This window comes from Hipposideros armiger, unplaced genomic scaffold (genome assembly GCF_001890085.2).
Source record: "Hipposideros armiger isolate ML-2016 unplaced genomic scaffold, ASM189008v1 scaffold_117, whole genome shotgun sequence".
NCBI classification, from domain to species: domain Eukaryota; kingdom Metazoa; phylum Chordata; class Mammalia; order Chiroptera; family Hipposideridae; genus Hipposideros; species Hipposideros armiger.
In genome coordinates this window covers 2,884,200-2,909,577 of record NW_017731467.1, presented here as the reverse complement: position 1 = coordinate 2,909,577, position 25,378 = coordinate 2,884,200, and the positions used below count along the sequence as shown (strand labels likewise).

General features: G+C 37.5%; 1 protein-coding gene across 1 annotated transcript in view; it reads right to left on the bottom strand.

Annotated features, from left to right (window-relative positions):
* DROSHA (drosha ribonuclease III) overlaps window positions 1-25,378 on the bottom strand; it is a 126,025-nt gene that overhangs the window by 58,609 nt on the left and 42,038 nt on the right. The window contains exons 13-19 of the mRNA XM_019647856.1: window positions 23,597-23,668; window positions 21,427-21,508; window positions 20,476-20,550; window positions 11,183-11,352; window positions 6,264-6,388; window positions 4,547-4,646; window positions 3,046-3,153 (exon numbers count right to left, since the gene is read on the bottom strand). Of these exons, the coding sequence (XP_019503401.1) occupies window positions 3,046-3,153; window positions 4,547-4,646; window positions 6,264-6,388; window positions 11,183-11,352; window positions 20,476-20,550; window positions 21,427-21,508; window positions 23,597-23,668 (732 nt within the window). The remainder of the gene's footprint in view (window positions 1-3,045; window positions 3,154-4,546; window positions 4,647-6,263; window positions 6,389-11,182; window positions 11,353-20,475; window positions 20,551-21,426; window positions 21,509-23,596; window positions 23,669-25,378) is intronic.

The window sequence follows — 25,378 nt, the reverse complement described above, 5'->3', positions numbered from 1 at the left end:
CAAGACAATGAGGTATCCCCATGAAGGCCTAAATAAGAATGGGTGAGGGAGGACAAACAGCTACGTGGTCTCGTCATCTGTGAGAGGAAAAGCACAGCGTGCAGCAGGGCCCTGGGAGTGGAAGAGCTTCAATATCAACAACACGTGTTCCCTGGAAATGTGACCCCAACTGGAGAGGGCTCTGCAGAATCCAATTCATGGGGTGAATACAAGAGGACAGCCTAACAGAAAGCTGTGTAAGAAGCATCAGAGGTTCAAGCCGCTGGCATGGACAATAGTAATGGACTTAATACTATCCATTGTGGAGCCTATGGCTTGCACAGCCATGTTGTTTAACTACTTCTATGTTTAAGAATTCCCACCTTAAAACTATCGGGAACAAGGAATATCAATAAATATAAAAATATTCATTGCAAAAAGATGCATTTTTGCCCAAAGTCAATGACGTTAATGTACCCTGGCCATTCTCCCCTAAGTCGTTCTTACCTTACTTTTTAGGTTTTCGCATTTAAATGTGAACTAGGTTTTCACTCCTCTGTAATGAATGAGTTGATGAACAACACCTCCAAATCTCTGAAGGTAGTATTTCTATATGTTGGTGTTTTAAGCTCAGTAGAAGTAACAGTTTATTTTCACAATTCCAAGAACATTCACTGATTGTAAAGCAATATTTAGTATATGAAGATAGGTAAACAGATACTTCATCTGTTCACCTAAGGTTGAGAGCTACAGAATGCCTCCAGGATGATTTGATTTTGGTGTGTAAGGAACTATTTCACCAAAGCACTCGGATTTAATGGTTTTGTTTTTAATGGTCCACACCCCTTACCCCCATACAACCGAGCCGTGTTGCCACTATGCTGAGATTTCTTTCTTTCCCACGTCTATCAACTTCTCAGGTAGCTGGCTGCCTCACACTTCCATTCATTTATATGCAGACATTTTTTTTTAAACCATAAAGCAATTCCTGTAATCAGTATATGAACTCATACTTAGCAATTTACATTCTGTACCAAGTCATTTACATGTGAGAGTAATTTAATGAAATCTTAATAAAAAGACTTCCATTAGGAGGACCGGACAACATAAGCAGGGCTTTTCCACAGACAGCAGTCATCTTTGGAAGAGTGGGAGTCACGGAGAGGAAGGAACTACTATCAGATCAAGAAGTATTCACCTTCTCAGGAGTTTCGCTCAGGATCCAATTCCTCTGACCAGTTAGTCAAAGAAACTGATTGAGTGCTTCTGCCTACCACCCTCAACACAGAATGCAAAATGTGATACATACACAGGGCAGCTTCTAATCTAGCTGAGGAGCCAGAGTAAGACATCTGTGACACAGCTGAGAAACAACACAAAACTGCAGTGGAACAAATAGATCATTCAGCACCCCCCGCCCCCCATCTGTCTTACCAAGAGAAAGAGATAAAAGGGTGCCAGGCTTTAAAACAAATTCTGTTCAGAACAAAACTGCCTTACGGAATGCTACCTGGGGTGGTTAAAAAAAAAAAATCAAGTACAACAGAATATCCCCTCCATATCCCTCACCCACCAATCATTCAGACAATTATTTTTTATCTTTTTACAAATTAGGGCTCCATAGGGTTTTGTAAAAAAATAACAAGAACAAAAAAAAACAACTTCAGCGTTAACCACAAACTCAAGTTTGAAAACCAGTGAACTAGAAGATCTCTAAGGTCCCTTCCATTTCTCAATGTCCCACAGTTTTAGGATCTCTTAAACAATCAACTTTGACTTATCACTGAGATCACCAGACTTTGAGCAGACTGCCCAACATTCTGCTCGCTGCTTTTATAGTGTCTACCTTAGGATGATAATAGGTTGGTTTTGGAGAAACACTGGCAAACAGAAAAACTGAGATGTGGCTTCAAGTGGCCCTAAGAAAGAATCAACAGAAGCACAATATTCACTTCTGAAAGTACTTACAGTTAAAAAAAAAAAAAATCGGTCAATCGGCAAAATAATTGAGGACTTGGTGGGTGTAGCTGGCTACCAGTGTAGATGTTTATTCTCAAACTATTTAGCAATATTGCATCAATCGCAGTCCATCTTAACACAAAACTTTTTAACTTTGGACATCACATGGTAAATGAATTGCGTAGCAATACCTTTAATTATAGGATTAAATCCCACTGTTCAATATAATAATTAAATGCCAACATTCATTTTTTTAAAAAACTCACTACAATGAAATGAATACCTAAGAGTGCCTGAACTTATTACAATATACATTACCATCAAAACAGACAAGCAGAAGCCTGGATGTATTCTCCCAAAAGGCTGAACACAGTAAATTGCATTATTTGACCCCAGCCTGTGTACTCATTTTCCTTTACCGCAATTCCCATGAACGCAACCAATGTCAATCATTACCAAAAAAAAAACCAAAAAATAAGTAAAGAGTCAAAGAATATGCTGGGTTTGGGGATCTCTAATCTGGTATAAATTCCCCCAAAAGGAAAACAATACTTATTATTAGTAAGTCAGTTGTATATACATACAAGTATATATGAAATGTTCCTCCAAGGAAAAAATACTATCATTTGGCTCAAATATGAAATTTATACTGATTCTGTTCATGAATGCCTTCAGTTCTCTGCAGTGTAACTTTGAGTCATGGGTCTGTCAAGTTTGTGCACGTGGCCTTCAGGGGTCTGCTAGCAGAGCTGCAGAAGTGTCTCTTTTGACAAGCACCTACTCACATGCTGCAAAGAGACAGGTGCGTTTGAAGAATAGAATGGCCTTCACTCAACATGCAGAGAGAGAATTTAGCGTCACTAAGTGCCCCCCACCCTACCACTGGCCATGCACATGCACGCACACACAAAATTAAACAAGACAATACCAAAAGTGACAACAAAAACAAAACCCAAGTGATACAAAACAATTTACAGTTGGTGTCCCACTTAGCTACAAGGTAATATGTTCCATACAAACTTCTCAGAATTGGAGAAGCTGCAGTGTCAGATGCCTTTTAAAGGAAGAGATACATGGGCATAATTGGGTTCTCAGAAGCAGCATTACCTGACAGACATCCGAACGGATGCCAGTTTTCCAGAATCCTTGGCTACTTAGCTCAACCGTTACTTCTCGTCTCATTGTATTCTTCTGGCGTATTTTCTGGAGCGCTTCCTAGAAAAGAACTCATTACGATGAGGAACCTGACGGTTGTAAAGGAATATTAAGCCAAACATCAAGCATTGGAAAACAAGCTGGATTTATTCAGGATCACCCTTACATTCAGGTCGTCAGACCTCTTCATGCCAAATTACAGTAATTTATTTGAAAGGATGCCAGAATGCTCGAAGCCTTGGATAACTAGATAAGACAAACCTCTAAACCAAATCAACCATTCTGGCGAGGTCAAACAAAAAATATGCCCTTTCACTGATAAAAGAAACTCATGTAGAGTTCAGGTTTTAAAATCAGCATGTAAAAATTATATCAAGATTTATGTGAAGCCATTTACACCTAAGAAAGACAATCAGTAAATCAACCTGTAACCCACGTAATTCTAAAAGTTGCTTTCAAATTTGCCAATCCCTTGTAAAAACTGTTGCAGCAAGGGTACATTTTATGAAAAGAGACAATAATCCAAAACTTCTGCAAGGCATAATCAGGAATTGACTCTTCCCTTTTATAGCCCTTCAAGTAATTAAGTATAAAAATAATGTTATATTTATACACTTATTCAATAAAAATCTTATAGGAATTCATAATAACAAAGGAACCACCACCCCCACCACCTCCAGGCCAAATCCCATTGGAGGAAAATTAAACGGAATACTTCAGGAGTGCACACAAGCACCCTTCTCCCTGGATGCACCGACACAGGGAACTTGCAGTCAGCTGCTCTCAGCCCTGGTCCCCTCCTTCATACGAAGCTGAGTCGCTCAAACCACAGTCAAGTGAAAAAGCATGAATTCACACACTCTACCCAGCCTCAGAGACTTGCTCTTACAATACCAGAGGTAGCAGAATAAAACCTCACCGTGACGACATCTATTTTGATACCAAATCCATTTATCCTGAAAATTATACTTAAAACATAAATGATCTTGGAATATTGGGATAATACCCACTAGTAAAGAAATAAGGAATTGAGAATATAAATTACAAAATAAATTCATCCCACTAAACTGACAGACGTGGAAAACAATCTTTGACAACCTTAAGACCAAGGAATTTGAAGAAAGCCTAAGGCTGTATTATATGCTGTCGAATTAACAATAAAAATTGATCTAGCAAGTTTCAAACTTTAATTTCTATGAAAGATATATTTATTCCCAATGGCAGCAATCCATTAAGAAACTAGCCTTTGCAGGGGGAAAAAATGGTCACTTAGATACTAATAAGATGAAAAAAAAATCTATTAGCATCCTAATGCGAAGGGGAGTAAGGGATGATTTTTAAAAAATATTAAATACTTTTCCATCTTATTCTAGAAGTAGCACCAGGCAACAGTCCTGAAATAAACCCGAGGACCGTCATCATCCATCACAGGGGAACAAGGGTCGGTACCCACCTCTCTCTGTGCCAGCTTCTGCTTGTCGGTTTGTTTGACTTTGGGACTATTTGCTAGGAGGTGGCGAAGTTTCACATAACTCTTCCACAGTTTCTGGTACCTAAGGAAAAGGACAGACAGTCATCAGACAAAGAGAAGGCGCATCTGAAGTACAACAAAGCTAGTGGTTTTAAAAGGCCTGCTACATCATAAACTGCATTCTCCTCAATACCCTTAATGGCAGCAAACCTTCAGTCTAAGGAAGGATATGGGTTTTGAGGCTGAAGGTCAGGATGACCAAGAGTCCTCTGGAACCTAATTATTGATTATTGCTTACTTGGGTTGAAAAGGAGGTGTCGCTATATAGATAAGTCTCTCTGGAAAGAATTCCAAAGGAGACACACAAAACCAATAGAAACATATAACGTTTCTTATTGTTACCTATTTCAAAGTAATACATTTTATTTAAATATGTACTTTGTGATGTTTGTAAAAGAAAAACCCCTTACTTAGTAAGGATACTGTCAGCCTCTCAACTGCCTATACTGAAAGTAAAAGTTGGAGAGTATTAGAAAAGAGAAGCCTATTTGTGCCAAATACCTAAGCTGCATAGCTGTATCCATTTCTCCACTTGGGAGGAAAAAGGCAAATGGTATACACCAATCTGTATATACCGTGACAAAAATAAGCACATTTGTAAGCAAATGTGTGAGAACCTGGATCAGTCTAAAGGATACTGTGAAAGTCCTGGGAATGAAGACAATATGGAGAACTTCATTAATTCACACCCCTGCCATCTGAGTCCACGAGAGCCCAATCACATTCTACTAACATTTTTCTGACAAGAAGGAACTTTCAAGGCTTTTCTGTCATCTTGAAACTGCTTCTGTCATTGAAACTGCTCCTTTCTTGGCCTTAGCTGGGTCTCTCCTTTTTGATAACATTTTTTTTTAGAGAATGGAGGAAAGAAAGAAGTACTTACACAGTGCCTGGTTCACTGCTTCATACTTTTATCCAAAGGGAGGGGAAAAAAGAACAAAACCCTTTAGCCTCTTCTAATATATTAGCCAAAATTGTATTTATGAATTGAAAATCTCCCATGCCCTTTGTCCCAATATGAATCCTTTAAAAAAATAAATTAAGTCAGGAAACTGTTTAACGAGGTAGAAAATTCAAACACTCCTGAAGAACATAATGGAACTATTTCCATTCCCACATTTCCTCATCTTCTCACGGAAAAACACTAACATGCCAGTTTGAAAAACCCAAACATGGAAAGTAACATGAATTCTACGAGTCAGAAGTCACGGCTTCTCCTTCAAATACAGCCCTTGACTTTGCATGGGATTTTGAGTTCTTATTAAGATGCCCCAAAAATAGAATTCTGCATAAATTCAGCAGTGCTAGGAACCAATATCGTGCTATTTTCCTCTAGAGGGCATTGAAAAAACAAAAATAACGACAAGCATTGTAATGACATTGTAATGGACTCGTGTTAACCAAGATTGCCAAGGATAAGCTATTGAATGACAGTTTCCTGCAGTCAAACATGTAGAGAAATTAATTCTTCAAGGAGCTACCAAAACTTGTTTCGTTTGGTAACCTAAATTTGGAAACATGACTCATTTCAGGTCTTAAGCTTTAAAAAGGAAAACATCCACTAAAGGGTAGTCCTCTGCTAATTCAGCTGTTAGTAGAAGGTGAAATTGGCTTAGACAAACACTGAGAAATATCTTACTGTGGGTCTCCTGCATAACTCAACTGTGCAGGGCGGATCCCAAAATGGACGATAATTGGAAAAGTAATCACATCGGGGTTGAACTGTTCACGATCCAGTTGATCAATGCGGACAGAGCTGGGTTTCTATAGAGAAAAATCAAAGCCATTTATTCCCATAAGAAGTCTTTAAGTATTGACTTTAACCTAAGTAGAGAAGAAATTAATAGGATTTTTTTTTTCTAGGAGAGCCTCATCCCCAAAGGGAAAATGTCATTTAAAACCCTTTAATCATAGCAGATACACGATATAAAAGCTGTAATGTCATCCCTGTAAATGAGTCTGTGCCATTTGGTATAATGAACAATGATTTTGTCCTTTTTTACAGTCCACACAGAAACCTTTAAAAATTAAACTTAAAAGGACACCCAGTCAGATATAACTCTCCCTTAACCTCTCTAAAGGCACCAGGCAAGTATTCCACATCAAGGAAGCAAGATGTGCTGGCTTTTTCTGCTTTAATTCTACATTTCAAAGGAATGTAGGATTCCTTACTGCTACTCAGGATGCACAGACAGATACCTCCATGTAAATGGCTTTCCACTAGTTCTCTGTGTACCTAATGTAGTCCTTTAATTCTAAATTTTTAAATTAGAAGGTATGGTAGTACAAAGGACAAATGGTTGAGCTTCTCTTATTATGTCCATATAGGCTATTTTTTAAATTTTAATAGAGAGCCTTATATTTTTTTTTCAAGTTTAATGAAGGAAGACGTCAACAACTAGTTCCTACTTAAGTTCCTAAAATATGAGGAACTATTTGTAAATTACCTTTCATACTGACATCTTAAATTTGTGAAAAGATGGTAAAATCATGGGGAGTATGTTTTAACAACCTCCTTTCTTATATTCAACTCTCAGGGCAATGCCACATTAAAAACTAAATTCTTACTAGGAGATTGTGGGGTCTTTGGCTCAGCTGCTTCAGAGCTAAAGGCCACAGAATCAATACACACAGAGACCAATAGGCTTCCTTTGGTCACACAGCAACGCCCAACCACAAGAGTCTGGTGGGTGGTCTGGTGTGTCCAGGACAGAGGGGCTTCAACGCTAAAGCTGCGAAAGCCCCCACCAACCGGGACAAGCTCGTTACCCTAGCCACAGCTCCAGCTGCAGTTGGCAATCTGACAAATTTAAGTAGGTGACGAAGTGAATAGATTTGTGTCAATTCATCCTCATTAGTTTAAAAACAACTTACACTAAGTTTTTAAAGAATATTTAAAAGTCAGTTAACAATAAAAATTTCACTAATATCTTAAAAAGTTGTCCTCTGTTCTTGAAATTAACAACTAGAGATGATTTTGGTCAAAGGTAACCTAATATAAAATTATTTAAATGCTTATCATCAGTAGCAATGTTATTTAGGACTAAGAATTGTTTCTAATATTTTATGCATCAAAACAGCTGGATTTGATTTTAAAAGAGGAATGGCATAGCTGAAAAATGCTAGTGAATTATTCATATTTCCATGATTTTAAAAACCATGCTATGGTATCAATACAGGAAATAGTGGTTTAAAATATCTATAGTATCTCTAAACTTATAGTGGGGACGGGGGAGAATGAAATAAGTTCTAGAATTTGGCCACACCCTATAATATCTATCATACCATCTTTGCAGAAGGATAAAAAACATAATGACCAAAGTATTCCCTGCCATGGGCAAAGTGCCAAGAGAGGGAGATTAATTCTTTCAAGTTCTGTAGCAATAAAGTACTTAATGTGGCCATAATGGCTTGAAAATTTAATAAATTTCCCAACATTCTTACCATTGGGCAATCTTTCAAAGCCAATACTACAGAGGACGAAATGTGGTGGGGCTGTGTCTACTCTGCCCTATTCTCAAAAGGACAGACTGAAAGGATATTTTCATAATACTGAATTTTCAGGATATTTTCGGTCCTTAAACGTATTTTAAAATAATACTAAAAGAGAATTAACTTCATCATGTCCCTAAGCCTGGCACCCAAATCTACCTTTATTAATTTCCAATTAGTTTCCAACATAAACCTTTTATCCTGACTAATCTGGCTTCCTCATTATCTTCAAACCTGGCCATCTACCATGCCAAGTATGTTCATTTAATCATGCCAATAATTTATACAATTTCTCAATTCCTTACACATCTCACTGGTGTGGATGAAGATCCCTGGCAGCTGGGCCGAGTGTTCTCACCTAAAACTACAGGCTTTCCTGGCTGGTTTTTCGACCGGCTGGTCCACTGATTCAATGGTTCATCAGAGACTCCTTCCACATGGATATGCTGCGAGTTTGCACCTGGACAAGCGTCACATACAATCCATATACTTCACTAGTACCTGGCTCATACAGTGTCCTTCAGCAAATGAGCTGGATGATCGTGACAGTGGAGTCAATGTCCTCTATGCATTGGCTCAAAAACAAGCAATGAGTGAGTCAGAAGCCCCTGGGGATTTTTGTTAAATACAGATCCCTGGGCCCCATTACTTGGAGTGGGGAAGATCTGGTATGTCCAAAAGCTTTCCAAATGATTCTAGGATTTCAGGGAATTTTAACCATACCATGAAAGAAAGCTCAGGGGTGAAAGCGTTCCCAAAGTGCCCACTGTAAATCACGAGATGCGCTTCGAGTGGCCCCACCAAGATGAAAAGTATGTATGCCACCATCATCACCCCCATCCATCTTCTGACCTAGCTATAAAACTGACACAACAAATGTAAATTTATGTAAATTTATGTAACTGTTTAAAGAAGAAAAGTTAAATTCACAATCATACTCTCACAGGGCTATGATTTGTATATGTCTTTCAAAGTTACTTCAACAATTATTCTGTGGCTTAACATAACAGTAAAAACTGTGATTTTTTTAGGTTTAAATAACTTTTATGTTTAAACACATTTTTATTAAACACTTTCATTTTAAAGTTTTGTTTAAAATAATCAGCATTAAGCTAGAATGTCTGACTTGCAAATATCAACATTTTGTTTTTGCAGATGTTACTGTCATGGTACAAAAAGTTGACCCAGAGTTTTTATTTTTATGAATCAAGGCTATTAAACAATTTGGCAGCCTTTTTAAAACAACAGCTTTGTTTAAATAGTTTACTCTGTTTATTTACAAGGAAATATTTTAATTCTCCATATGTAGAAAACTTTATCTTGATAAGATGCCAACATTTAACTATTTTATGAAATAACATATTTTCAAGAAAAAAATTCAACTAATATAATATATAAAACATTTTCTTTATAAAACTAGTTATCTTGTAATTCTCTGCTTTTAATTTTTATATTTTTACTTCAACAATGAACATTAGAAGCTAATTTTAAAACAAAAAAATAAGAAACAAAATAAATGGGACCTACTTGCAATAATTATTGCAAAAAATCAATAAAAGGGTCAATAAAAGGATCAATAAAAAAGGACAAATACCACAAAAGAAAATTAAACATAGGATATTAATGGGTCATTATCAAAGAAAACATGAAAGGCCAATAAACATTTAAAATATTGATTTTTGCTAGAAATCAAAATAAATACAAAACTGAAGTAATATTTTTTCTCTATCAAACTTGACAAAGTTTTTTTTGGTTTTTATTGTTAAAATAGTATAACCAATATAAAGAAAGGGACGCTCTCATACTTCCCTAGTCAGAGTGCAAATTTTACTACCCTTCTAGGAGGCATTTGCAATATGTATCAAAAGCCTTCACCTGTGCATACCTCCAGAATACTAATTTCACTTATAGGCTTCTTCCTAAGAAACTAAATGGACACACATTCAAAGATTCATACATATATGAAACTTTAAACACACGTATACAAATTCAATACAGCAAAAGTCTGGAAGCAACCTATATACCCAACAATAGGTTAATTATATAACTTAGGGGCCTTTTTCTTTATTACACTCCTGAAGAAATTTAAGACTGGAAAAATAATTTTGTGGTGACTCTTTCTGGAGGATGAGAGGGAAAGGTCTGAATATTTAATATTTAATAGTATGATGCTAATTTCATTTCAAAACAATATGAAATATATCCATTCTAAGGAGATTAAAGTGAATAGTATCTTTAGACAATGGAATTATGGATCATTTTTATTGTCTTCTTTCAGCTGTTTTACTATTTTCCTAATTTTCTAGTGCAGATGTATTACTTTTTTTTTTTTTTAATTGGGGAATTGAGGGGAGGGGAACAGCACTGGGGAATCGGGGAAGGGAAACAGACAGGTAGACAAATTGCTGTTTTGTTCTTCAGTCTAGTTGTGGAGGACATCGCTTCAATGGCCCATGTTGGTATGATCATTGTGCTCTTCTCGGGTGAGGCCATCGGTCACCGGTCATTGGTCGGCCACTCACAGCGGCTCCCGGTAGCTCACACAAGCTGCCGGCCGCTCACACTGGCTGCCAGCCACTCACGTAGCTCATGGCAGCCCACTGCCACCCTGTTGCAGCCTACGCCGTCGCCGGCATTCACAGCAGCCCAGCTCCAGATAGAGCTGTTGTTCATCGTCTTAGTTGTGGAGGGTGCAGCGTCACTGGCCCTCGATGTGGGATCCGAACCGCAGCCCTGCTGCTCAGAGCTGGCGCTCCCAACCGAGCTCTTAACCAGCTGAGCCACTCGGCTGGCCCGAGATATATTACTTTTATACTTAAAAAAAAATCCAATCTGAACATATCCAAAAACTTCAAATTTCTTGACAATGGGCAGAATCAATTTACTAATAAAATGAACTTACTACTAAGTATACCTATATTGTAATATTTTTCTTATTTACTAAATATTTTTAAATTCAGCAATGAGTACGTGCAGCTTTGATGAATGCTGTTACTGTTTTTGTGAAGCATTCAGACCTGGAGAGAAAGTGATTCAGTCTCTGAAGGTGTGAGCACTAGAACGTACCGTCCCGGGGTTGGTGACAATCATGCCCTTGCACTCTTCCGCGTACTTCTGCCACTCGAGTTCTTCCCACTGCAGCATATTGGCAATCTCCTCCTCGGGGACCAGCGCTTTGCTACACCGCAGTAAGTACAGAAGAATCTGGTGCATGGACAGCACTTCCTTTCCTCCATCTTGGGTGGGAGTGGACAGACAGGGGAAAATAAAGCCACTCAATTAACAGCCAATCATCAGCTGAATACGGAAAAAAAAGGCCATGGGGAAAAAGAGCATTTACATAAAAAGGTAATTCAGAATGTACATTGTTTAACCAGGTGCCAAATAATCCGAAAGCCACTGGCTTCACTGTTGAACAGTGCTCACAAACCATCTAATTTACTAAAATGGCAAGAGCAGTTATTATAAATGATAAAAGGCTCCCTTTGTGAGGTATGAATACAAAGAAAGGTGCCTACCTAAATAAATTTAAAAACACCTACCATAAAGAACCAGAGCTTATAATCTACAGATCCGTGTTAAGTCTTAAATATTTTATCATTCTTTCTTAGGTAACAGGTGAAAGCTCTTTAGAAGTAATGTTATTTTCTTAAGGAAATTCTAAGCTTTTGAGATATATATGGATGTTTTTCATAAAGCTATTGTGTTATGTCTAAGTTTTTGGTGCTAATGTGCTGCACCTGCCATGATGAATAGAAGTGAAGAGCCTGTACTAATATCATGAAGATCATTATGGAGTTAAAACATGGAAAAATACCAATTATTCGAAGACTTACAGAAGCATATATTACCAGGTACGGAGGAAAAGAAGAAAAAAACAACAAAAGACATAAAGTACCTTGGAAAAAGCTAATTAATCAGGTACTTGATGAACCAAAGACATTCATTTAATGTGGGCATTAGTTCCGGGTCCACTGGCTTCTGCCTCCTCTTTGGGCTTAGCTCCTTCACCAATATATGTAACTCCCCTGTACCCCTTTGCCTAGTCCCCCCAAAGGAAAGACGGAGCCCTGAAAGCTTACAGGGTAGTGACTACCCTATCCAGGTCATGAGATATGCCAGGAACAGCCGCATAGGGCCAAAATTTCATGGAGAAATGAGGGGCTGACAGGATGGGGGTGGGGGGAAATGAAAAATGTCCTATTTATGCTTGAGGAGTTAATGACACCCAAGGAATTTGGCGTAACATAAAAAAGAAAAGAATAAAAGATTTTAATACAAATAGCTATGGGCTAAGAACTTGGACAGGCCTACACATCTCAAAAATAAGAGTAAATATCAAGATTTCTTTTTGATTTGTGTGTTTTTTTTTAAATCTCAGGTGCTACTCTGAAACTGGACAGCATTGCTGCTATACAGCTAGCATATGTGTATATATATAGGCATGCTTTCATGCGTTAATCTAAATACCTGCTTGTTCATTTCACATATACTTACTGAACACCTGTAGCAGGCACTCTTCTAGACCCTGGAAACACAGTGGCACTCTAAATAGCTGAAGTCCCTTATATTCCAGTGGAAAAAAAGAGACAGTAATGAACACCTATATAATAAGATCAGGTCGAGATGAGTGCTGTGAGAAGAATCAAATTGGGCAAGGGACTGCAGCCATATTTAAAAGGGTGGTCAAGAAAGGCATCTTTGAAGGGGTGCCATGTAAGCGAGGACTTCAAAGAAATCAGAGGACCCATCATGCAGCAATCTGGGAGAAAACTGTCTCAAGTAGGAGAAACAGCAAAAGTCCCAAGGTGGAACAGGACTGACGTGTTCCAGGAAATGCGAAGAGGCCAGGGTGGATGGAGTGAAATGAGAGTGAGGAAGCCAACAGGAAGTCCAATCTGGCAAAGCTTTACAGAGCACAGTGAGAACTCTGGATTTTATCATCAGAAGGGAGTCTATTTTTCACCATTATGTGTCAGGCACTATGAGAGGTACCATGGCACAATCATGGGGGGAAAAAAACACACACAAGCTCTAGGCCCTCAAGAAGCACGTAGGCAAACAATGATTAATCACAATTTCTAGAAGACTCTTTGTAGATAACATTCTGAAAATAGAGTTCTCTTAAGCAAACACACTGAGCCTCTCTTAAAAAAAACAAAAAAAAAAAAACTGTCCAAGCAATGACTAAAATACAAAATACAATCCACCCACATGAGGACATGTTCTGTGTACTGATTCAGATTATGTTCACAGTGGAGCAATTTTTATGCCTCATTACAAAACATCTGCCTTAGACCCAGGAGTCACCTTTGGTTAACAAACTTCCCTGGTTAAAAACATATTTCTCAGAGCCTGTCACAAAAGACATTTCAATCCACCTGCATGTGACATGTCTTCCTCAATGGCAGTCCCCTCTTTGCTGAAGAGCCCAGCCAATCCAGAATGCCTATTTGTCATAACGTCTACCTGTCAGTCTGAGCCCAGGGTAATCTCTGCTTCTAGGGGATCTGAGGTGAGCAGGCAGACAAGAGAACTCTAAAGCCAGAATACGGTGACTTGCACAGCATGCGTACACATCCAGAACAGCAGTTAAAGAAACCTGTAGAGTCTTGAGTATGGCCACACTACTAGAGTCCCTAGGAGCCAAAGAAAAAGTAAAATGGTATTTGGCTCATAATCTCTATATTTGGGAAGAATACTAAAAAATACTGTGGGCCTGTAAGGATACATGAGGAGTGTAGGATGCTATAAGAAGTCATTGTTTTGCTATAAGGCTCAGAAAAAAGATCGAGATTTTATTTGGAGAGGTTGGTGTGTGGCGGAAGGAGCAAATACGTGCAACTCCAAGAATTCAGAGCAGCACCAGGCTCTCACCACAAGCAGTTACAGATGGCTGGCTCCACGGCACTTCAGATAAAGGGGAAATGGACCTCAGACATTGAATATAAAGCAAAAAGACTAAAAAACTAAAAGAGCTACTGGGAGGGGAATACTTAAGCCTACACACCAAGGTCGCCACCCAATTTATGAGAGTACCTGCAAGATAAAGAAAGATGGCCACTGGATGCTTGTAAGAATGCTGCTACCTAGTCTGAGTGTGAAGCTGCCGATGAGGGAGGGGAGTTTTACAGCAGCACAGAAACTAGAAATCATGTTTTTTAAATACACACACATCAGGTGCAGAGTTGGTAATGCTTAAGAAGAAAGTATAAATCCATGGTGAGATCTAAATATTTAAAATAGCAACTAAAACCTAAAAAGATAGATATTTACCACTGTGAAAAAGTAGAAACCCAGGGCAGTTAACCTGAGGTGAAAGGTTAACCGAGGAAGGGGATTGAGGCACTGCTCCAAGTCTGATAAGGAGGTGCAATCCTTAGGAAAATGTAAGAAAAGGTAGCAAGGCTAGAGAGTCCTGCCAGAGCCTGTGGGCCGAGGGCTGTATCCCTCACCCTGCAACAAAGACCCTCATAAATATCTGTGGAATGACTTTCTGAAGCAGATAAATAACATGGCCACTTGGTCGCAGACTGCCACGAATTTAGTAATGTTAATGAATTGGCTCTTTTGGTTTGTCTGCTTTGCTACATGTTTATGTTAGGGATTTATGGAGCTATGTCACTGCGGGCTAGCAAGCAATTTTTATCTTGTTGGCTGAGATAAATAGGACATGATATAAATGAGAAATTGGAGCGGGTAAGCTAAGGTTAGCAGGAATCGTGCCAGCCCTGGGACTGGAACCGTGACAATGGCTCATTATTCGGGAAGAACTGGAGTTTGTGTTTTGGGGAATGAATCTGGACAGTCATTAATAAGCTGACAGACTTTATAAACTGTTTCTTAGAGACCCAATTCTCTCGGTTTATACTGCTTGATCACTTATATGGTTATTTGTGGGACAGGGCAATTTGTTAGGGAATTTGTGTTAAGAATATGGCTGGTTACACAAGTATTTCTCAACAGTCTAATACTCAATTTGAAGAAATACAAACATGCCTTCCTCTTTCCCTACGCCGAGAATAACTGTATAACTGCATTACTGTATCTCCTGTATATTCCTACTAAGCTGCCTTTACATAATCTGAATGTTTGAAAATTTGTATTAACAGCAGGTATTTTCTAAACTTTCCAAATATGAAGCTATATCAAGATGCTGTGTCAATTAATGTTTTTTTCAAACTACAGTTGCTTCCCTGGGAATTCTGAGATACTCTCCCAAGCTCTGGCCCTCTGTCAGCCATACCAGAGAACCTCTTTCCCAAAAGGGGCAATTTCCAACAGTCAATGTGCTAGGTAATTGATGTGCAAAATTGATTCAGAATTTCCAAAGCTTTACTACAGCAATGATAGATGCAATGAACAGGCTTTCCCATAAATGCAGTCTTCCCATCTTGAATGATGCCCTACCCAGCCCCAGCCCAGCTACTGTTACAATAATACTTTAAGCTGGCTCTAGGAAAGTTCATTTCAACTGTTTTGACTTCTAGAGGTAGAGGCAGGGAGAGGGAAGAAACCAAAATTTGAAAAAATTCTTAAAATCTCAAAAAACTGGTTGTTCTATGATTTGACTTCAGGTAAAGTCACCTGCATTGAATAATTGTTGGTTTAAACTGGAAGCTTAGTTTTGGATAAATCTGTGTAAAGCAACTGAAACAGTTGTCTTCAAAACGGGTAAACTGGAGAAAAGTTATGATGACTCATAAACTTTCAATTAGATATAATAAACTGATATAAATGAAAAGCAAATGAGAATGACAGGACCATGAAATACCTGAAATATATGAAAGCTGCTCATTTTCATGGGAGTTCAAGTAAGATGCAAATAACAATGAGGCTACCTTCTGCCTACAGAAGACAAGTAATATCCAGTGTTGGCAGATGTACAGGAAATGGGCATTGTTAAAAATGTTGGTTACAACTATGTCCTTTTTAGAAAGAGCACCTAATTATGTCCTTTTTAGAGAGGACTTAGCCAACATCTTTTTCCAAATTTAAAATGTGCATAACCAATGTCTTAACCAATAATTTCACTTCTAGGACGCTACCTTATAAAACCATTGACATAAATGCTAAAGGATAGATGCCCAAGACGGTTCCTGAAGTATTTATATGTAATGCGGAAACAATAGGGACCTCCAAAATAGTCTTCACTAGAAGAACTGTCAAAACAAGTAATGTCCTTTCATACTATGGAATGCTATGTAGGTGTTAAAGAATGAGGCAATGTATTTATATAGAGGATGCCTGAAATATTAATAGTTGGGTAAAAAGTAAAGTTGTGTAACAATACTTTTAGGCCACTGCAAGAAAAAAGCATAATTCTCCCTATACAGGTTAAAACAAATACAAATCAAACAATCATTTTCACACATCTAATGGGGGTGTTCACTGTTTTACCCTATACACTTTTGAATTGTTTGTGTATACGCGCACGCACACAAACACACACAGAATCAACTCAACTTAGGGCAAAGGTAATATTTCAATTCTGTGAAGAAGGAACGGTCTTTTCAATAAATGGTGCTGGATCAACTGGATATCCATATTGAAAATAGTGAACCTTGACCCATACATCTAATACCAATTGTAAAAACAAGTTCAAGACAGAGTCTGAATTAAATTTGTAGAAAATATAGGAGAGTATCTTGATGAACCTAGGGTAGGCAAAGATTTCACAAAACAATATACAAACACCTCTCAGCATGAAGAAAAAAATATATAAACTGGACTCCATTAAAAATAAGAATTTTTATTAATAAAAAACCACCATCAAGATGGTAAAAAGACAATCCACAGAGAAGTACTGGTGACAGACAGATAGAGATAGAGATATAGATAGAGGGAGATAGATATAGAGATATAGAGATACAGGTATATATATATATATGTATATCTTTATATCTACAGATGTATATCTGACAAATGACTTGTGTATTAAAAATACCTACAAATAAATGAGAAAAAGGCAGACATAACACAATAGAAAAATGAGCTCAAGACTTGAACAAGCACTTCTAAAGACAATATTCAAATTAGTCAACTGATATAAGAAATAGTGCTCCATTTCATTAGTCATTAGGAAAATGAAAATTAAAACCATAATGTGGGACTTGTGAACACTCACCAGACGGCTAACTTGAAAAAAAAAAAGAAAAACGCCAAGTGCTGGTGAGAATGTGGAATAACCTGAACTCTCATATGCACTGCCGGAGGGAAGATAAAATGGTACAATCACTTTGGAAAACTGTGTGAGAGTACTTACAAAGCTTAATAGAAACACATCCAGAATTTCCACTCCTAGGTATACACCCACAATAGAAAAACATAAACATATGTTCATTAAAAGGCATGTGCAAGTGTTTAGTGAACACAGGCATACTATTTGAAAAGAGCTGAAAATTGAAAATACCCACATATTCATTAATCCCACATATATTAAATACATCTTAATTTTGTCATACCATATAATATAAGCTGTGAGAATGAACCAACTACAGTTAACTCTAACAACAGGTGTCTCAAAAACATATAATACAAAAGAAGACAGAAACAAAAAAAAATGTACAATTCTAATTCTTATAATGCAAAACCAGATAAAACTAATACATGGTGTTTTCAAGTCAGAATAAAGGCTACCCTTGAGGGGCTGGGTAGTAATTGGAAAGGGGCCCTCGGATGTCAGTAATCTTGATCTAAGTCCTGAGTACATGGTCATATTCACTTCAGGAAATCACTGAGTCTTATATTTATGATATGTGCACTTTTTAATATTTGTACTATACATCAATCAAAAGTTTACTTTTTAAAAATGAGAAGCAACACCAAAGAATGTTTGAAAAGCACATTCACTAATTAGTAACAAAATCCTTAATGAAGGCACTATTTTGACTGATTAAATAGTCAGTAGACAAGTATTTACTGAGGCCCTGCTTTGTGCCAAGTGGTATGTTAACAGTGACACAAGGCAGACACTGTTTACTCCTTAGCCTCAAAGAGTTACAGTTGAAAATTTTAAAAAAGAAGGAAGGTGAGAAGAAAGAAGAGAAGAAAGGAAGGAGTCATCGTCCAAAATGTGAAGAAAATTGATTAATAATGCATTTTTCATGGCAGCATAAACTGATGAGATTATTTTGATAAGAAATATGGCACTACACATCATGATCTTTAAAAATATACATCTGCTCAACAAATTATTAAAAAATAGGATGCAAATCATATACTAGCATGATGACAACTGTATAAAAAAAGCCTATCCACAGAAAAAAATGAAAATATATCAAAATGTGTTTCTTTTTAATTAATCATTTTCTAAAAGATCTTTACTGAAATCACATTGTGAAAAATCAACCATAACTTGCCACCTAATCCCAAAATGCACTTTATACATTAGATATTTTTCTGTATCCTTCTGGGGTTTTTTAATATGTATATTTTCAAAGGGAAGTCTAATGAAAAAGTAAATTGTGTTTAAAAAAATAAATCAATAGACCTTTTTTAATGACAACATGTTACCCCTCCATAGTTATGAAAACCATTTTTGTGTTAAAACCCCGCAAAGTAAATATCTGACATAAGATTTTTCTTTAAGATGATTTTAAAACTGTCCACTGCTCTTAGAGATTTGCTTGGTCATAAAATGCCTAGAGGCAGATAGATACAGACAGGAAAGGCTTTTTAACTAACTCACCCTAACACCATTTTCTAATCAGTTCCCTGCTAAAGCTCCGTAATAAAATCAAAGATGCATTCACTTGAAAAGAAAAAAGGACTTCTCCATAAAATAGAACCAGATGTACAAAGGAGAAGAGCTTTTGAATGCATGTTCCAAACAAAATAAACATTAACAATACTAAAAATATGAGTAACACTATTCTAAAATAAGAGGAAGCCATTGTGACCCCTTGAGTGTCTGGACTGAGGAAAGCGTATCAAGGACAAAACCTTGAGGAAAATTTAAACTAGAATGAACAGACAAAAAAAACAAAAGTCACAAAGGATGAATCAGAGGGCTAGGAGGAAAGAACAGAGAGCTCAGCAGACAGACAAGGTCAAGCTCCCAGGTACCACAGTAGGCAGGAGACTAAAACTGAAGCGTGTCCACTGGATTCGGTCTTTTGGAGGCCAGCTTTGGCATCTCAGCAGCAGCAGTGGGGTGAGGACAGGGTTAGAGAGGGTGAGGTGTCGAAGCAAAGACGGGCTATGAATGGACCAGAGTCTGACAGGCTCCAGGGAAGGTTCTGAGATGTGGGAAAGGCAAGGCCTCCTGCCCCCGGGAGGATAGGAGGCTGAGGAGGGGAGCACAAACCTGAGGCTGGACTTCTGAAACTGCCGGTAAGTACACGTGGGCAGAAAGCTTACACACTGAAAAGCTCCCCAGCTGAAATTGGAGACCACAGATTGACCACAGCAGCCAAATTTTTCCCTCCAGTATCAGAGTGGCCCACATATAGGAGAAGCAAAGGCAAATGGTTGAATTGACATTTCCGTGGAAGGTAGCGGTTAGCATAAGGCACTGAGGCTGCTGGAGCTGAGAGGCAGAAGTCAGAGCACAGGACTTAGCAAGCAAGCAAAGAAAGGTAACTGTGCGCAGGGAGAAAAGACAAGACTCTAGTAGAAGCAAAGAAAATAAGGGCATGAGAGGCTGAGAGTATAGAAGGATGTCACCAGAAATATGGTGAACAAGACACCAGAAAGAGATTGTAGGGATGAATTCATTTAGGGTGGTAAAGGCTTTGCAAACAAAAAGGCATCCAAAGATTTCATTACAAACCCAACCATTTTTAAAAATATGAAATATAATGCCATATCTCACAGCTAGATTCTTGAAAAAAAAATTAAACAGTTAAAATATTGCTTAAAAAACATGTCATATATTTACATTTTTTAATTTATTGAAAACAATTGTTTTTCACTATAAAATGAAAAGTATATATCAAAAAAAGAAAAACCACCTCTAATACCACTATCTTAATACAACTATTTATTGCAGTAATTTTTAGCATAGTAATAATCATACTGTATATAAAAATTTATAATTGTTTTCCAATTAACTATATGCATTTTAAAGCACCATGCATTTTTTTCATATTAATTTTAACACTTCCATGATATTTTATCAAGTAAACTTTCAAAATTTATCAATTGATTCTCCCATTGCTCATCTAATTTGGGGCTACCATAAATTATGCAAGGGTATATATAAATCAGCGTGTATCATTTTGTATTTCCATGCCTGACCTAAGAAGTAGATAATTACCAGAGTCTGAGGTAGGAGAGTCATCCCTAAAGACTGAAAGGAGATTGGCAGGCTTATTTTCAGACGCACTATCTGACTGGGTCACTGACAAAAGATTTACCTGGAAGAAATCTTACAAAACGTGGCATGAAATGAAATCTTGGGCAGCAGGGAGGGCTGTCTTCAAACAAAGGACCTAAAGCAAGTAAGTGAAAAGGAAAGAAAATAAATAAATAAAACAGCCTTAGAAAATAAATGCTGCAACTTAATTCCTAACATTCACGATAATGACAAAAAAAAAAATCACACACGCTGATGAAGATTCCAGTGGGGAAACTACCCAAAGTAAGAGGAGACTGGAAGTCCTAAAGATATATATGGTATACAGTGTATAAGGTAAAATGATTTTTAGAAATTCAAAAAACATATAGATTTTTGTTATAACTGAACTACTGCATGATATAACATGCTTATGTTTTAATTCCTTTCCATTTTAATCAATACAACTTGCAAAAAAAAAAAAAAGAGAGAATTACTACTAAAAACTTGGTTTGAAAAGCCATGCATCAATACACTGTTTTGAAAATAAATAAGCAAATGTCTGCTGGAACACAGATACCTCAAAAAGAGTAAACTATTATCTAAGAACCAAGTACCAAGTTTTTAATCTATGCAGCTCAGTGTGTATGAGTTGTGTGCTGAGGGCTAACCAAAGTTTTGTTTTAATAAAGTATCATCTTGGAAGAAGTTTATTAAAGTTCAATATTTAAAATATTAATTAATGAGATTTTCCCTAATGCACATAAATCAAGGTAGTTCCTCGTGATAACTGATACCATATTCTTAAGTATCAGTTAGGTAATGGACAACCGTAATCTTAGGTAATGGACACTGTCAAATTATATTAAAATAGGGCCCATAAGGGCTTATTCATGTAGAACGACAGCAGGCGCTCCTATGAATAACACACTTTTCCCTGGGTACTTCAAACACAAGAGGAATTTCAACTATGTCCCCCATATTCCACAATGTTCTACAAGCATTACACTTTTTTAAAAATCCTATTAATTACCTTTAAGATTCCAGTCATACAATTCCAAAATATCTCTGAATAGGAATAATGAAAAAAGTTCAAGTCCCTTCACACAAAAGTTCTGAAAAATAAACCAAAAGCAAATTACTGTAGTACTGTAAATATATATTAACTGAAGGTTCAACTTGTTCTAGTCAAGTGTCTTAAAAAGTGTCTACAGAATCTATACAAAAACCATGTAATTTCCTAAAAAGTTTGATCACTGTCCTACAAATAATAGTTAATTGGCTTGAAACATAAATAAAGGAGGCAATAATGGCATTAGGGTTCCTAATAAAATGTGAACTCAGCCCTTCCCAACGTACAAAAAAATGAGTGAAATTTAAAAATTCAAGTCTTCTTTATCTTATAATTTTCTAATCTAATTATAAAATGTATCAGAATTTCCTGGGACGTTTTTATTAATTCAAATTCCACATACACGCCAGCAGGCTCTGATCCGTTGGTCCCTTTCACCCCACCCCTGCTCAGCACCCCCCCCCCAAAGAAACCCGGAATCACTGTTATAGAATTATCATAGAGAGAGGTCTTTTGTGCCAAAAAAGTTCAAATTCTTACTGAAGGCAAATAAAGGGCTACGAAAAACTACAAAACTTTGTACCAAAATTTCTCCAGTAAACAAGCTTAACAGATGATCTATTTGCAAGTGAGACTTGTCTCACAATTCTTCCTCCTACTTGTGTTGCTCAGGGTTCATAAATCACCCTGTATGAGATCACGCCAGAGTCATAAACTTTTACAATACCAAATAAGGACTTAGAACCTTAAAAATCACCAGGAAGCAAAAAAGCCCTTTTAAGCTGGAGAATGAAGGGGTGGTCCTTTCTCTTCAATTCTTTTTGAAAGACAGGTAGAACTAACAGGACCGGCTTCAAATGAAACGCCGTTATTTTGCCATGTATAATGCACTCCCATGTATAACATGCACCCACGTTTTTGGCCCAAACTTTCAGGGAAAAAAATCTTTCCTTTTAATTTTTTAATTCAAATTTTTATTTGTTTACATTTAGGTACTTGTTTCCTGTATTATAAAGGGATTTTAGCATTTATTTTTTTATACATGGTACAAGAAATTTTGTGTAACAAATAATTACAAAACACACGAACAGGTACAAGGAACAAGAAATTTTATGTACTGGAACAAATTTACGATACTGATACATCACAGAAGGCTAAGAACTCTTCGTCGTTGCAGATTTGTAGTAAGTACAACAAAACCGATTATCGTATTCCCGGGTATTATTTTGCATACGGATATTGTTATTGATTTCTAGAATTACACTTTTAACCCATAAGCACAAATAAAAGAATTAAAAACATTTATGTAGATATGGAATTAGCACTACCCATGTATAATGTGAAGCCTTATTTTTCCCTCACAAATTTGGGCAAAAAAAAGTGCACATCATACACGGCAAAATACAATAGGTGCAAACTAGGCATGCGCCATGCTTATCAGCTCCCCCTCACGCCCCACTGCCTAGGACAGAGCTGCACTGTGAAGCAGGGTTTGCAAGAAAAGCCAGGGCCACGGGAAATTGACCCCAACTCCAACACAAGGTTAAGTGCACAAGCTTGTTTGCTGTCTAGTTGTTATTTCTTAGTGTGATTTGTTGACATCACTAAATTCAAGATCAGGCAATGAATCATTCTGAGATTCACATTAATCTTGCTTTGGAATTTTAAACCTCTTGCATATATTTAGATAAATCTGCTGCTGAGCATCTGAAATGAAAAACAATTAGGAAAAATATGTAAATATATGGGAAGAAAAATGAACCAAACATCGATCCTGTCATTGGAGATAATGAATAAGATTATTCCAGCAGCCATCAGATTCCATTTCACTATTCTCATTTCCTCCCTGATAAGGACCAGTAACCCAAATCTGTCCCTTATCCAAAACAAACTAGAAACAGATGTAAAGTTCCTATCAGTAGATGCAACACAAGAAGACATGGGTTCAAACACTGGTCAATAAGTTGAAAAATGACCCGGATTTTAACCTTGTTCCTTTGGGCTCCATCTCACGGATCCTTTCCGATGGCAAATAGCTAGGGCCGGCCAAGTTCGATGCTTTAAAAACATTAAGTGTGGAATAAACAAAAGCACAAACTGCATCGAGCTGCTAAATAACCTTCTCCCTTACCTCAGGCATCATCTCTTCGATGAAATGAATCGTGTAGTCTATGTTGAATCTAATTACTTTACACAGTGGAATCTGCAATCAGAAGGGGGAGAGAGTCAGTTCCGCAGCACCTTCCCGCAGGCTCACGCTGCACGTGTGTTTGCTGCCTGACCCCGGTGGCCGTGAACCAGAGGAGGACGCTTCACTTAATCTAAGCTGCTAACAATGCTGCACACGAAGCTTGACCACAACTGCAGGATTTTAATGGCAGGAACCCAGCTGGCCCGGCCTCTGCAGGGAACCTGCATGATGGTGGAGCTTAATTAACTGTATGAGCAACAACACGAATACGACAAGAACCTATTACAACCAAACAAATCGCCTCTGAAAAATGAAGAAAACCACAATTAAATACTTCCTTTTCTCAAGTTTTTCACATCCTTCAGAATCTGCGGCTATTCAGGCAGATCAGGAAGAGCAGGCTGACAGCTCACCAGTTACAGATTCGTAAGTCACGGAAGTGCACACAAGTCATGCTGCCTATCAGACTCTGGAGCAAAAGCAATTGTGGTAATAAAAATAATAATAATAAATGATAACAAAAATAATAATGGTTACCATTTATTGAGCCAGGCACTGTTCTGATGCTTCACTTATTGTCACTCATGTCACCACCTCTATGAGGCAGATAGAACTACTATCCCCCTTGTACAGTGGGAGAAACTAAGGCAGGGTTGTCGGGTACCTTACCTAGAAATCAGTAGCTGATGAATTCAAAAATCTGGCTCTAGACCCCAGCTCTAAGCCACTAGAGTATACACCTCTCATTACATGTTCTAATACTTAGGGCGCATGTGATAATGAAGGATGGCTTACAGGAAATCAATCCACATCTATCTTGTTTTACCAATGTATCATCAGACTCTAACTAGTGCCTGGACGTAACACGTTTTCTGTAAATATATTTTTGAATGAAGGAGAGAATAAGAAAGGGAGGGTATGAAGTTACTAGAGTGGCTTGGCTAACTAGCTGGGGAAATAACAGACTCAGAAGCCTTAGAGATGTGTTAAGTAGGTTTTTCTGGCCGTGCAGTCTGTCCATAAGATAATTTTATATAAATGTAATCAGTTTTACCAACCATAGCAATCAGAAAGAAACAATTTTTAATTCTACCAAAGGAATAAGAAAAACAAAAACAGTTTAATAATGCCATCTACTGGAAATCTTTTTCCTCAAAAATAACGTTTAACTTAGGGGCTTATTCTTTTTCTTTTTGAAAGATAATGGCTAATTTGAGTAAAATTCATAATTAAATTTAATAAGAGATCCATTTTCAACCTTCTCATGGTAATGAGTTCTTAACCAACTAAAGCTACATGCTTTTAAAGCCACTCATTTAAAAATATCTGAGTGATAGACAGAATATGACACAATGTAACTTACAAGTACAATTAAAAAACAAATAAGCAAACCCAAATAGCCACGGCAATCTTGAGAAATAAGAAGAACAAAGTCGGGGGGGAGGGGGCCAAGTGGCTCAGTTGGTTAAGAGCTCACTCAAGAGTTTGAGCTCTGAGCAACAGGGTCCCCAGTTTGATTCACGGCCGGAGCTGAGCTGACGCTGAGCTGCCAACAGGTGGCAGGATGGCTCAGCTAAAAAAAATTTTTAAAAAAAAACTAAGCACTTTGGGCCGGCCGAGTGGTGCGATGGTTAAGAACTGGCTTGGGACACCAGAGAGCCCCGGTTTGGATCCCACATATGAGGGCCAGTGACACTGCCCTCTACAGCTAAGATGCTGAAC